Below are 12,298 nucleotides of genomic sequence, written 5' to 3' on the forward strand. Positions count from 1 at the left end.
TAGGTCTGCTGGAGTTTGCTTGAGGCCCACTGCAGACCCTGTTTGCCTGGGTATCAGCAGCGGAGGCTGCAGAAGATAGAATATTGCTGAACAGCAAGTGTTGCTGTATGATTCTTGCTCTGGACTCTTCGTCTCAGGGGTGTACCCCGCCATGTGAGGTGTGAGGTGTCAGTCTGCACCTAGTAGGGGATGTCTCCCAGTTAGGCTACTCAGGGGTCAGGGACCCACTTGAGCAGGCAGTCTATCCGTTCTCAGATCTCAACCTCCCTGCTGGGAGATCCACTGCTCTATTCAAAGCTGTCAGACAGGGGCATTTACCTCTGTCGAGGTTTCTGCTGCTTTTTGTTTAGCTATGCCCTGTCCCCAGAGGAGGAGTCTACCGAGGCAGGTCGGCCTCCTTGAGCTGTGGTGGGCTCCACCCAATTCGAGCTTCCCAGCAGCTTTGTTTACCTACTTAAGCCTCAGCAATAGCGGGCGCCCCTCCCCCAGCCTCACTGACATCTTGCAGTTAGATCTCAGACTGCTGTGCTAGCAATGAGGGAGGCTCCTTGGGCATGGGACCCTCTGGGCCAGGTGTGGGATATAATCTCCTGGTGTGCCGTTTGCTAAGACCCTTGGTAAAGCACAGTATTAGGGTGGGAGTTACCCGATTTTCCAGGTGTTGTGTGTCTCAATTTCCTTTGGCTAGGAAAAGGAATTCCCTTCCCCCCTGCGCTTCCCAGGTGAGGCGATGCCTCGCCCTGCTTCAGCTCTCGCTGGTCGGGATGCACCCGCGGACCAGCGCCAACTGTCTGACACACCTCGGTGAGATGAACCCGGTACCTCAGTTGAAAATGCAGGAATCACCCATCTTTGCTGCTCACACTGGGAGCTGGAGGCTGGAGCTGCTCCTATTCGGCCATCCAAGTATACAGTTTTATGCTGCAAAGATACCATGTGGCATCAAGTGGCTCCAAAAGACCACATCACTGGTGGCTCCAATGAAGACTCAACCCCAATGCACACCATTCCGATTCACATCCAAACTGCTGCAGAACCACCAATTGCCTCCTTCCATGAATCTCAGTCATTCACCTCATGGTCACGAGGGCTTCAAAGAGGAATCAAACAGACCTATGCCATCCTCATAAAGGGCATATTTACAATTTCTAATTCTAAAAGAAATGCTATTTATTTTACACACATATTATCCCAATCTTGTGTTTAAAACATTTAAAATTATAAACAAAATCATAATGAACAAGTGAAGGACACTATGCCGCATCCTGGCTGCATGCAGATTCAAGTCCCTCTCCTGGGGGCTGCAGAAGAAGTAGGGAGACGTGACTTACATATCCAAAAGGCATAGAAATGGAAGAACATGAATAGGAAAGCCAGCCTCACCCTACTGGTGAGAAAACCTTTCCCGAACCAGAAGAGTTTCAAGACAGACTTTAACAAAGACAGGGTCGTGACTCAGCAGGCAAGGGCTTAGGCAATGTTTTATTTCCATAATGAATTAATCTCCACAAAGGACATTTTTCACACTGGTAAATACAGTTTAAATGTCTCAAGAACTTTGTCTCATCACCCAAACAAGACTACCAGTTCCTTAAAGCATGGAATATGATCCTTATTTTACATTCATTTTAGTATATACCTCACAGAGGTAGCACAGACCTCTGAGCATTTACCAACAAGATTAAAAAATAGCTAGACATCTAAATTCTAGGCTAGGTCCACAGCCTCAGGGCCACTCAATATATTCGGTTATAGGAATAACCCAAACTTCCAACAGGGTTTGTGGAAGCCATCACAGGACGGGACTAGATCTCCCAGGGGCAAAGTGAACGAAAGCCAATGTTCATTTTGTCCCCCACCCTAGTGAACTGAAGAGCCTGACCCAGCCTGGTTCCTACTGGTTTGAACCTGATGGGTTGAGACTCCAGAAGGATAAGAATGTCTGAGAATCTTCTGCAGCCCCCCACACTGCAAAGTCCCATAACAGACCTCTCCTTGAAATCCTATTCACAGCAGAGATGTGGTCAGCAAACACAGAAGGAGTGAGGCTGGGAATCCCAAGTTCTGACTCCTCGACTGCCAATGTTATGTTTCACACAACAGGTGAGTAAGGAATACAGCGAGCTTTTTAATCCAATCATTTGCAAATTAATAAGTAAGTAATATACCAACATAATATTTTGCTGTACAAGATGACAATCTTAAAAAGAATTTATACATGTATCATGTGGAACATTTTTATTCCTAATTTATACTTTGAAAGATATCTGACAATGTACAAAGAATACCCAGTTCTAGGTGATGACTGTTTTGTATAATCATTTATTTACAAAATTTCACCACATAATAGGAACTATCTTTAAAAAAAAATCAGCATTGGTCCTATAAAGGCCATTGGGATAAACTCTTAAGCCTACAAAAGACGCCTTAGTACTACTTAGTACTGCTCCCAGGCTCAATATCGTTAACTAAAATCTGGCTCCAAGGCCAGGCGTAGTTTCTAGTTCCAATTCTACAGTCATTCAAAAGCACATCTAACTAGATTGACAAGGGACAGTGGAGGACCCAAGCAGTCCTATCAACCTCTATAAGAGGTGTACATAAGCCTACTGCTCATACCCTTCTAGCCATACCACCCTTTATTTATAATGGGACACCAGGTCATCCCATTATGCTAAAACATGGTTGCTCTGGGAAAAAACAAGGCTTTCTCTAGACCAGCTGGACTGGTCAGGAGGGAGAGTAAAAAGTGGCTGTCGCTAGTGAAAAATGGTTTCATTTCTTCGAACTTTTTCCTTTTCCTTTTCTGGGCTCCTTATCTTTTTCTGGTTTTGAAGGCTTTGAAGGTTTTGTCTTTTTCTGTTAGGGGGAGGGAGAAGATAACAAAATAGTTAATAGCTGTGTTTATGAGTAAATGAAATAAGTTCATCTCTACAACAAATCTAATCTTTACCTGCAACTTAATTAAAGAAGGGAGGCTGCAAACATCGAGATCTTGAACTACTGCGACCCACGAAGCGCTTACTTTCAAGCAACAACTGCCCTACTTACAGCCTTTAAAAGCTGGCAGTAAAAACTGAGAGGGTATTTAGAATTTAGAACTAAGATCTGTTCCCCATGTAAGGCAGTTTCTTGGATTTAGGACAGAGGTATACTTAGAAAAGACAAAATAAGCAAGAGATAATTGACAAATAGGGTAATGTTTAAATGAAGAATTTCCTCTTCTTTTAGTTTCAGATTAGAGGTGTAAACACAGTCATTTTGTGAAAGCAGAAGAGAGGGAGAGAGGGAGACCACCCCTTAGGGTCTACATGAGCCACAGTGAAGAAGGCCACTATTCCTACTCCTGCATATAGAAAACAAATGAAAGGCAAGCAGCACCCACACCCAGCAAAGGACAGAGGAGGATCGGACGAGGTTCCTTGGCTCAACCAGCTGTAAACAGCAGGCTGATACCACAGTTGGCTTTCATCTTTCCCATCAAAAGACAAGAATATTTTGCTCTGAGAAACTTCTACAAAGCAGTTTAGTGGCTATAGCAAAACATACACAACAGAAGAAACTGTTTTGTTAACAACATTTTTCTTGAAAGCATATACCAATGGCCAGATAAATAAAAATGGTACTTTTTCTAACAGAACATATGGCCATCAAAATCATGTCCTGTTTTCTTGCCGTTTGGCTCTTCGACTACTATAAGAAACTGTTTATAAAAATGAAATCTCTACCTTCTCCACCCTCAACCATGATGAACAAAAAAACTTAGAAGTATTTTCAATTTATTCTGCCATGTGCTGAAAAGGCCCTATTATTCACCAGGCAAGGAAAGATCATCTATTTTGAGGTTCTCCTGTCGGTGGCTTAAAGTACTACCTTGATCATGGCATCAGTTTCTATAGCATCTTGGTCTTTCTCATCAGATTGAGAGTCATCTTCATTTAACTCTTCATTGTATTCCGAATCCAGGGATGGGCTTGTGCTGTGTCTAGATGCCTTTATAGCTTGAAGTGAATATGGAGTAAGGTGGGCTTCCTTATTGTAAGCTCTTGTGAAGGCTGCTTTCACCTACATGAAAGGAGTAGACGGATTTTTTAAAAATATAAGTCCCAAACAATTATTTTAAACTCTGGAAGCCTAAAGAGACCCTGAGGCCCCCTTGCAACTGTTTGCAAAGTATTTATGTATATACATGTAAATCTAAGTATGTGCATTTTTCTATGGATAAGTTCCGTATTTTTCATAACATTCTTAACAGAGCCCATGACAAAAAAGACTCAAGGCCGGGCGGGCTCACACCTCTCCATGAGATTCTTGAACCCAGGAGGTGGAGGTTGCAGTGAGCTGAGATCGCGCCATTGCACTCCAAGTTGGGTGACAGAGTGAGATTCTGTCTAATAAAAAAAGGATTTGGGAACTTTAGGCAAACAAACAAACAAAAGGTCACTTCAAGTCAACATGTTTACCTATTCAGCATTCTCCACATTTCTACAAAGTAGTAAGCAAAGTTAGTCAGTGAATCAGTAAATCAAAAAGGGGCTTGGCTGGGTGCGGTGGCTCATGCCTGTAATCCCAGCACTTCGCAAGGCCAAAGCAGGCAGATCACATAAGGCCAGGAGTTCGAGACCAGCCTGGCCAACACGGGGAAACCCTGTCTCTACTAAAAATACAAAACTTAGCCAGGCGTGATGGAGCACACCTGTAATCCCAGCTACTTGGGAGGCTGAGGCAGGAGAATCGCTTGAACCTGAGAGGTGGAGGTTGCAGTGAGCCGAGATCGTACCACTGCCCTTCAGCTTGGGCAAACGAGTGAGACTGCCTCCAAAAAAAAAAAAAAAGAAGAAAAAGAAAAAGAAAAAAAAGTGAGGGGAGCTCATCAAAAATATAAGTTGGCCTTTAATTTCCACAAAACACGAGATACCTTTTCCATAATAATAGTAGTTACTTCAAAATACTACGAAACTTGAAAGTCTTACCTTCAAGCTTCTAATCATAATTCCTGAATTAGTCCATGAATTCTAACAATGGATGTCTGCTGTGAGAATTTACTGATAACCATAAAGTCGGGTCAAAATTCTGGAGAGGGCAAACTAGAGAGACTGAGTCTTCTAAATGCATTCATTACACAGGTGCAAGAATTGGGTACTGGATGTTACATATTCATGATGTATCACTTTAGTTTTTTTGTGCTCATTATAAGAAAAGCGGGGATATATTATTACAGGGAAGATTATCCAACTGGAATAAATGCTGAATCCACAGATTAGGTAGACTAAGAAAAAGAAAATTTATACAAATCCTCAGCCAATAAACACATTTTATTTTTACGACCCATTACCACCAGAGCTCACAGCTCAACTTTTAATTCCCTAGGCTCATCCTCTCACCCTTTATAAAGAATATATTTATATTTGCTCCTCAAATTTCACTTCTTGTTTTTCCACTGAGCATAAAGCAAATATAAAAATACAAATTGTAAAGTCAAGTCCAGAAGTCTACTCTTAATACTGCATTCAAATAGTATCTATGGAAAATATAGGTCATAATAAGCAACAAGCATTTAAGGGGAAAAAGAAGTAAATCTTTTTATAAAGCATCTAAAACACCTCTGAAGTACTGTCAGTACAAACCTGGTATTAGAAAGTGATGGAGAACCAGTGAGTGACATGATTTACCTTGGGATCCAGCTTTGAAAAGGGACTAGGTTTGCCACCCCAGCTGCTAATTTCCATGATATTCTCAAAGTCTTCTTTCATCAAATAATATGTGTCCATAAGTGCAACAACATCCTGTACCCCGTCGACTCCTTGTAAGGTCAAGGGCTGTACAAGTGCATCCCTTAGATGTGACAGATAATCCATGTTTACAGTCCTTTTGCTGGAGTAAGTTCTGAAACCACAACAAAAAAGACATAGTCAACAGCAAAGTATCAACTTAAGTCATACTGTGCATACCAGCACTGAGTTAATCAGGCAGAGTTCAATCCGATTTCAATAATGCTGAATGGAACGCGTACTATATGACAGCCAGCTGGTGTAGTTTGGAAAGGCCAGCACCACAGCATGAGGGTAATGGGTACACATCACATGCCCAAAGGAAGTTTTCTACTTACCCACATCAGTGACTGAAAAACAAATGTGGACTCTACCCTACTCTTAAGGCCCAGGCAACAGAATGTTTCTTTGTGTTCATAAATATGACTCGTTCCAAGTTCCAAAATATTAAAAGCATCAGTAGAAGGCAATGAAATTCCCTATCTCAAGTGTGTGAATGTGTGTAACACCTTTTGGTCTCTGATTATAACATACAAAATCATATATGAATGTTTCCCTCACATTTCCTAATACTGCTACTCTGAAATCTTCAGTTCTAGAACTGGGTTTTCCCCAAATCTAAGAAAATTGCAGAGTGTTCCCACAAAATCAAAAAGTGATCCACACGGGCCAGAGGAAGGTTTAGGGAAACAGTCTCTGGTCTGCTAAGAACTAGAATGTTATCATAAAATGACTTTCTTTCTCTCTTAAATGTTGTCACTTCTTAAAGACAGAAAGCTACTGAACAAAACAATATTTCAAATGCCACCATCCTAAATCTTTCCAACCCAGCTGCCTCTATCTTCAAACCAGGCAATTATATGCATACATATTTTTATTTATTTATTTATTTATTTATTTATTTATTTATTTATTTTCAGACAAAGTCTTGCTCTTGTTGCCCAGGCTGGAGTGCAGTGGCACAATTTCAGCTCACTGCAACCTCCGCCTTCTAGGTTCAGGAGGCTCTCCTGCCTTTAGCCTCCCGAGTAGCTGGGATTACAGGCGCCCGCTACCACAACCAGCTACTTTTTTTTGTATTTTTAGTAGAGACAGGGTTTCACCATGTTACCCAGGCTGGTCTCAAACTCCTGACAGGCGATCCGCCCGCCTTGGCCTCCCAAAGTGCTGGGATTACAGACGTAAGCCACTGCGCCCAGTCTGTATACATATTTTAAACAAGCAACCTCAAAAGCTGTTGGTATCAGAACCAGCATCAGAAGCAGAAAGAAATGATTCTTTACAAATTATCTATGGGTCCTGCTCCTGCCTTCAAGGAACTGAATGTGTGAACCACAAGAAGCCACAGCTTTTCTCCTGATCAGAAATCTAGACTCACCCTCGCAACTATTACCTAGACAAAGAGTTTTTAACACTCTCCTATTTCAATTTCATCCATTTCCTCTACATTGTCTTCCATAATTAAGCACGCTAGTACTTAAAGGAAGTAGTGTGGGTCCCTGAACCACAGTACCCCCAAAAATCATGAAACCATTTCCAAAATTGTTCTCCTACAATGTTTACAGTATCATCATTTTCTAGTAGACTCATAGAAAAGTCAAAGATACCATTTAGGGTACCTAAAGCAAGGGTTCTTAACCTCAGGAATCTGTAATTCCCCAAAAGTGTTTTCTTTGTGGATCTATGCATTGTCGGGGGAATAAAAATCTCAAAAGCACCTATGACCCCCAAAAAGGTTACGAACCAATAATAAGATCACACTTGCATTTTTTAAAGAAGAGAAACAGACCTACAAAAAAGTTCAGTGACTTGATCAGGGTTAAAAAGTAGGGAGGTCTTAATTTACTTTACAAATTGTGAATTCACTATAATGCAGAGATCACACTACTGCATTCCAGCCTGGGTGACAGAGTGTGACCCTGTCTCAAAAAAGAAGAAGAATCCATAATATTTATGTGTACGCACATTTTCCAAGTTTCTAAAGTTCAACAAAATTGTACCAAATGCAAGTATTTTTTAACTTCCTTAAACTTTTTCAAGCACGTTCGTTTTCAGTGATGTGAGCAGCCTCCTCCTGTTGCATGCTAAACTGTTATTTCCAATCCCACATGACTAGGTCAGTTTACTACTAGAGAAAATTGGTAAAAAACAGTTTGTTTCTTTAAATAGTTCAATTATTTTCCAATTAATTATTCTGAAGCTGGGAAGCTATTCCCACTAGTAATAGACATAATAACAATAACAGTGCCATCTCAGACTTCTGTAGTCTTTAAAATTTTAAATTATGACATCTACCATTTTATTCTCCAAAGTATCCTTTTAAGTGGTAAAACAAGAGTTATACTGATTATACATGATAAAACTCAGCCCATAAAATATAAGGAACTTATCCAGGATCATTCATCTAGTTAGCAATAAAATAAAAACTAAAACACAAATCTTTTGACTCACATGATTGTTACTGGATAAAGGCCAAATACATCAAATCGATAAAATACCCGAAACAGAGTAATCCCACCTACCTGAGACTCATATGCAAGGCCAGGTCCTGAACAATACGATCGTGTTTGCCTGTAGACGAGTGCTTCCCCAGCCAGCTCGGGAAGGTGGGAAACTGGGTCATGAACCCTCTCATCAACTCTCCAGGAAGAACACTGGCATAAATGGCCTGAAAAAAATCAATTGCAGTCCAGAATTTATGTTTGGTACAAAGTTACTTCCTTAACAGTCATTGGCTTCCGAACAGTCTATGGAAGATAAAGCAACACTGTCCCAAATACCTACCTACGGGCCAGTCAGATGCTTTCTCTAACTCTGATCTGTTGGTACGGGAAACTTCTCCCAAAGAAAACAACAGACTGTGGTACACACCTTGATCCTAGGTGTTATGGCTCACAGGGAGATCATCTCGCCAACTCAGCCTCCTCAAGCAACTAATCTCAACAGACCAGTTACCTCACAACGTCACAGCAAATAATTACTTAAGAGGGATATGATGGTCTTTAACATAAATGATTGACAGCATAGGCAGATTAAAGCATAGAAAGACGAATGATTAGAGTCCATTAAACTGGCACTTGAGAAAAGTTTTTTAAAAATGTATCCTTAGATGTCTTCTATGTCTAGTGTGTTCACTTTCTTAAAGACTGGAATTATAGTCTACATAAATTTTGTATACTACTTATTCTAGTAATTCCCTCACAAGCATTTTTTCCTATTAGACAATCTTTGCAAATAGTTTTAAAGGCTATAAATACTTCCTCAAGAGAATTCATCATCATCATTCTCCTGCTGCTAGACCTGGAGATTTTCTCTTTTTGTTATCAGAACACTTTTGGAAGTATTTTTGTACATTAAGGTTTTCCTGTGTTAAAACATTATGCCTTTGAGGTACAATTATTAAGTAAACAAAACTAAACACATAAAATATAAAAGAAAATATTTTGGGCCAGGTGCAGTGGCTCATGCCAGTAACCCCAGCACTTTGGGAGATGGGCAGACAACTTGCGCCCAGGAGTTCAAGACCAGTCCGGCCAACATGGTGAAACCCCGCCTCAACAAAAATAACAAAAATTAGCTGGCATGGTGGCGCACACCTATAGTCCCAGCTACTTGCAGGGCTGAGGCGGGAGGATTGCTTGAGCCCAGGAGGTCAGGGCTGCAGTGAGCCGTGATCACACCACTGCACTGCAGTCTAGGTGACAGAGTGAGACCTTGTCTCAAAAATAAAAATAAAAAGTTCTGTGTCTCCAGAATGAAATTTTGTTTCTTGTTTTCAAGCAATGTGTGGGTAGAATCAAGAAAAGCATTAGGCCTTCTGGAAGTGTCTTGCTTATTTTATTACTCAGGCCAATAATCCTGTATAACTATACAAAAGTCAAAAAGAACAAATAACTCTCTTAATTACAAATGTCTACCAAATTCTGTTTTGAGTTAAAGATCTCAACCTAAATACAGTACCCAATATAAAACTGCTTTTTTAGCAAGGAAGACGAAAATCTGAATGAATGCCTCAGAGATGCGGCTGCTGGCCTGCCCTAGCTGCACTGCTTCTAGGAGCCGCTACTCAGTGACCACCTGGGAGAGCCAAGAGTGACCAAAAATAAAAAAACAAGGATTCTTAAGTTAAAACGCAGCAAATAAAACTTCTGATTCACATCTTACAACCAAAATCTAACATTCCTATTTCTATGTATCCATTTACATTAAAATTTTTTGAAATATAGATAAATAAGGCCAGATTGGGCTGAGCGCAGTGGCTCATGCCTGTAATCCCAGCACTTTGGGAGGTCGAGGCAGGCAGATCACAAGGTCAGGAGATCGAGACCATCCTGGCTAACACGGTGAAACCCCGTCGATACCAAAAATACAAAAAATTAGCTGAGCATTGCGGCAGGCGCCTGTAGTCTCAGCTCCTCAGGAGGCTGAAGCACAAGAATGGCATGAACCCAGGAGGTGGAGCTTGTAGTGAACTGAGATCGCACCCCTGCACTCCAGCCTGGGCAACAGAGCGAGACTCTGTCTCAAAAAAAAAAAAAGAAAAGAAAGAAGAGAAAGAAGAGAAAGAAGAGAAAGAAAAAGAAAGAAAGGAAGAAAGGAAGAAAGGAAGAAAGGAAGAAAGGAAGAAAGGAAGAAAGAAAGAAAGAAAGAAAGAAAGAAAGAAAGAAAGAAAGAAAGAAAGAAAGAAAGAAAGAAAGAAAGAAAGAAAAAGAAAGAAGGGAGGGAGGGAGGGAGGGAGGGAGGGAGGAAGAGAAGAGAAGAGAAGAGAAGAGAAGAAAAGAAAAGAAAAGAAAAGAAAAGAAAAGAAAAGAAAAGAAAAGAAAAGAAAAGAAAAGAAAAGAAAAGAAAAGAGGCCAGATTAAGAAACAGACAATAGTTACCACAGAGTATTATAATCTGTAACAGACTGTATTTTTGCCACAAGAGCCATAACATTTATCTGGTATTTAAAATAACTACAGGATTAGCTGGGTATGGTGGCGGGCACCTGTAGTCCCAGCTACTCAGGAGGCTGAGGCAGGAGAATCTCTTGAACCCGGGAGGCAGAGCTTGCAGTGAGCCAGGATCGCACCACTGTACTCCAGCCTGGCGACAGAGCAAGACTCGATCTCAAAAATAAAGTAAACAAAATAAAATAAGTACAGGAGCTAAAAGCTATTTAGTTCTCTTTTCAGTAAAGCAGAGTCTGCACTTTAGGGAGAGCTCTCTGCTCACCTGCGTAGGCAGAAGACTCCAGTTTTGCTTACTCCGGATCTGGCTGTCCACTAAGTCACCATCACATATGCTGTCTGCTGCTCTGCTTAAAAGCATCAAGTGCTTTTTCATGTCGCCCCTGCAGGAAAGAATCAGTCTGGATTATCTCACTCTCCACACCTCAGGTCCCTCCTTCACGGTGCTGGGAGGATATTAACCATGCCTCTCACCAGCTCTGGACACTCACCCTGCTGCTACAGGCTTCACATGTATGTAATTTTCCTGGACAAAGAGGGGTGCTATTGAATAATCATGAAAAAAGAGATCTGACTTGTCCATAAGTGACATGTGAGCAGTCTCCTCTCCAGCTGCAAACACCTTCCGGGCAACATCAAATGGGCCCTGAAAAAAAAGAGGGACACACCTATTAGAATGGCCAAAATTCAAAACATTAACATCACCAAATGCTAACGAGGATACGGAACAAGAGGAACTCCATTCATTGCTGGTGGGAATGCAAAACTGTACCGTTTGGTAGTTTCTTACAAAATTAAACATACTCTTACCATACGATCCAGCAACCACGCTTCTTGGTATTCACCCAAGTAAATTAAAAACTACGTTCACGCAAAAACCTGCACATGGATGTTTATGAGCAGTTTTATTTATAATTACCAAAAGCTGGGAGCAACCAAGATGTCCTTTTAGTAAGTGAATAAACAATTTAACTGTGGTACATTCACACAATGTAATATTATTCAACAATAAAAAGAAGTGAGCTATCAAGCCATGAGAAGACATGGGGGGGCTGGGCATGGTGGCTCACCCCTGTAATCCCAGCACTTTGGGAGGCTGAGGTGGGCAGATCACTTGAGGTCAGGAGTTCGAGACCAGCCTGGCCAACATAGTAAAACCTCGTCTCTACTAAAAATAAAAAATTGGCCAGGTGTGGTGGCAGGTGCCTGTAATCCCAGCTACTCAGGAGCCTGAGACAAGAGAATCACATGAACCCGGGAGGCGGAGGCTACAGTGAGCCAAGATCACACCATTGTACTCCAGCCTGGGTGACAAAGAGAGACTCCGACTCAAAAAAAAAAAAAAAAGTCATGGAAGAACCTTCTATGCTACTACTAAGTGGAAGAAGCCAATTGGAAAAGTCCACCTACTACATGATTCCAACTATACCACATTCTGGAAAAGGCAAAACTATAGACACAGTAAAAGGATCAGTGGTTGCCAGGGGTTGTAGGGAGGAGAGAGGAAAGGAAGAATGAACAGGTAGAGCCCAGAGGATTTTCAGGACAGTGAAACTATTCTGTATGATACTATAATGG

The 12,298-nt window shown here is 41.3% G+C and overlaps 1 protein-coding gene across 4 annotated transcripts in view; it reads right to left on the minus strand.

The window, feature by feature from the left end:
* Positions 1-1,463: 1,463 nt before the first annotated feature.
* RFC1 (replication factor C subunit 1) overlaps positions 1,464-12,298 on the minus strand; it is a 78,078-nt gene continuing 67,243 nt past the window's right edge. For all 4 annotated transcript variants that reach the window (XM_074039566.1, XM_015450250.3, XM_005554695.4 and 1 more), the window contains 6 exons: positions 11,212-11,366; positions 10,986-11,103; positions 8,294-8,439; positions 5,673-5,886; positions 3,874-4,065; positions 1,464-2,859 (listed from right to left, as the gene is read on the minus strand). In XM_074039566.1, coding sequence (XP_073895667.1) covers positions 2,776-2,859; positions 3,874-4,065; positions 5,673-5,886; positions 8,294-8,439; positions 10,986-11,103; positions 11,212-11,366 — 909 coding nt within the window. In that variant the 3' untranslated portion in view covers positions 1,464-2,775. The remainder of the gene's footprint in view (positions 2,860-3,873; positions 4,066-5,672; positions 5,887-8,293; positions 8,440-10,985; positions 11,104-11,211; positions 11,367-12,298) is intronic.

Source organism: Macaca fascicularis, chromosome 5, assembly GCF_037993035.2.
Source record: "Macaca fascicularis isolate 582-1 chromosome 5, T2T-MFA8v1.1".
NCBI lineage: Eukaryota > Metazoa > Chordata > Mammalia > Primates > Cercopithecidae > Macaca > Macaca fascicularis.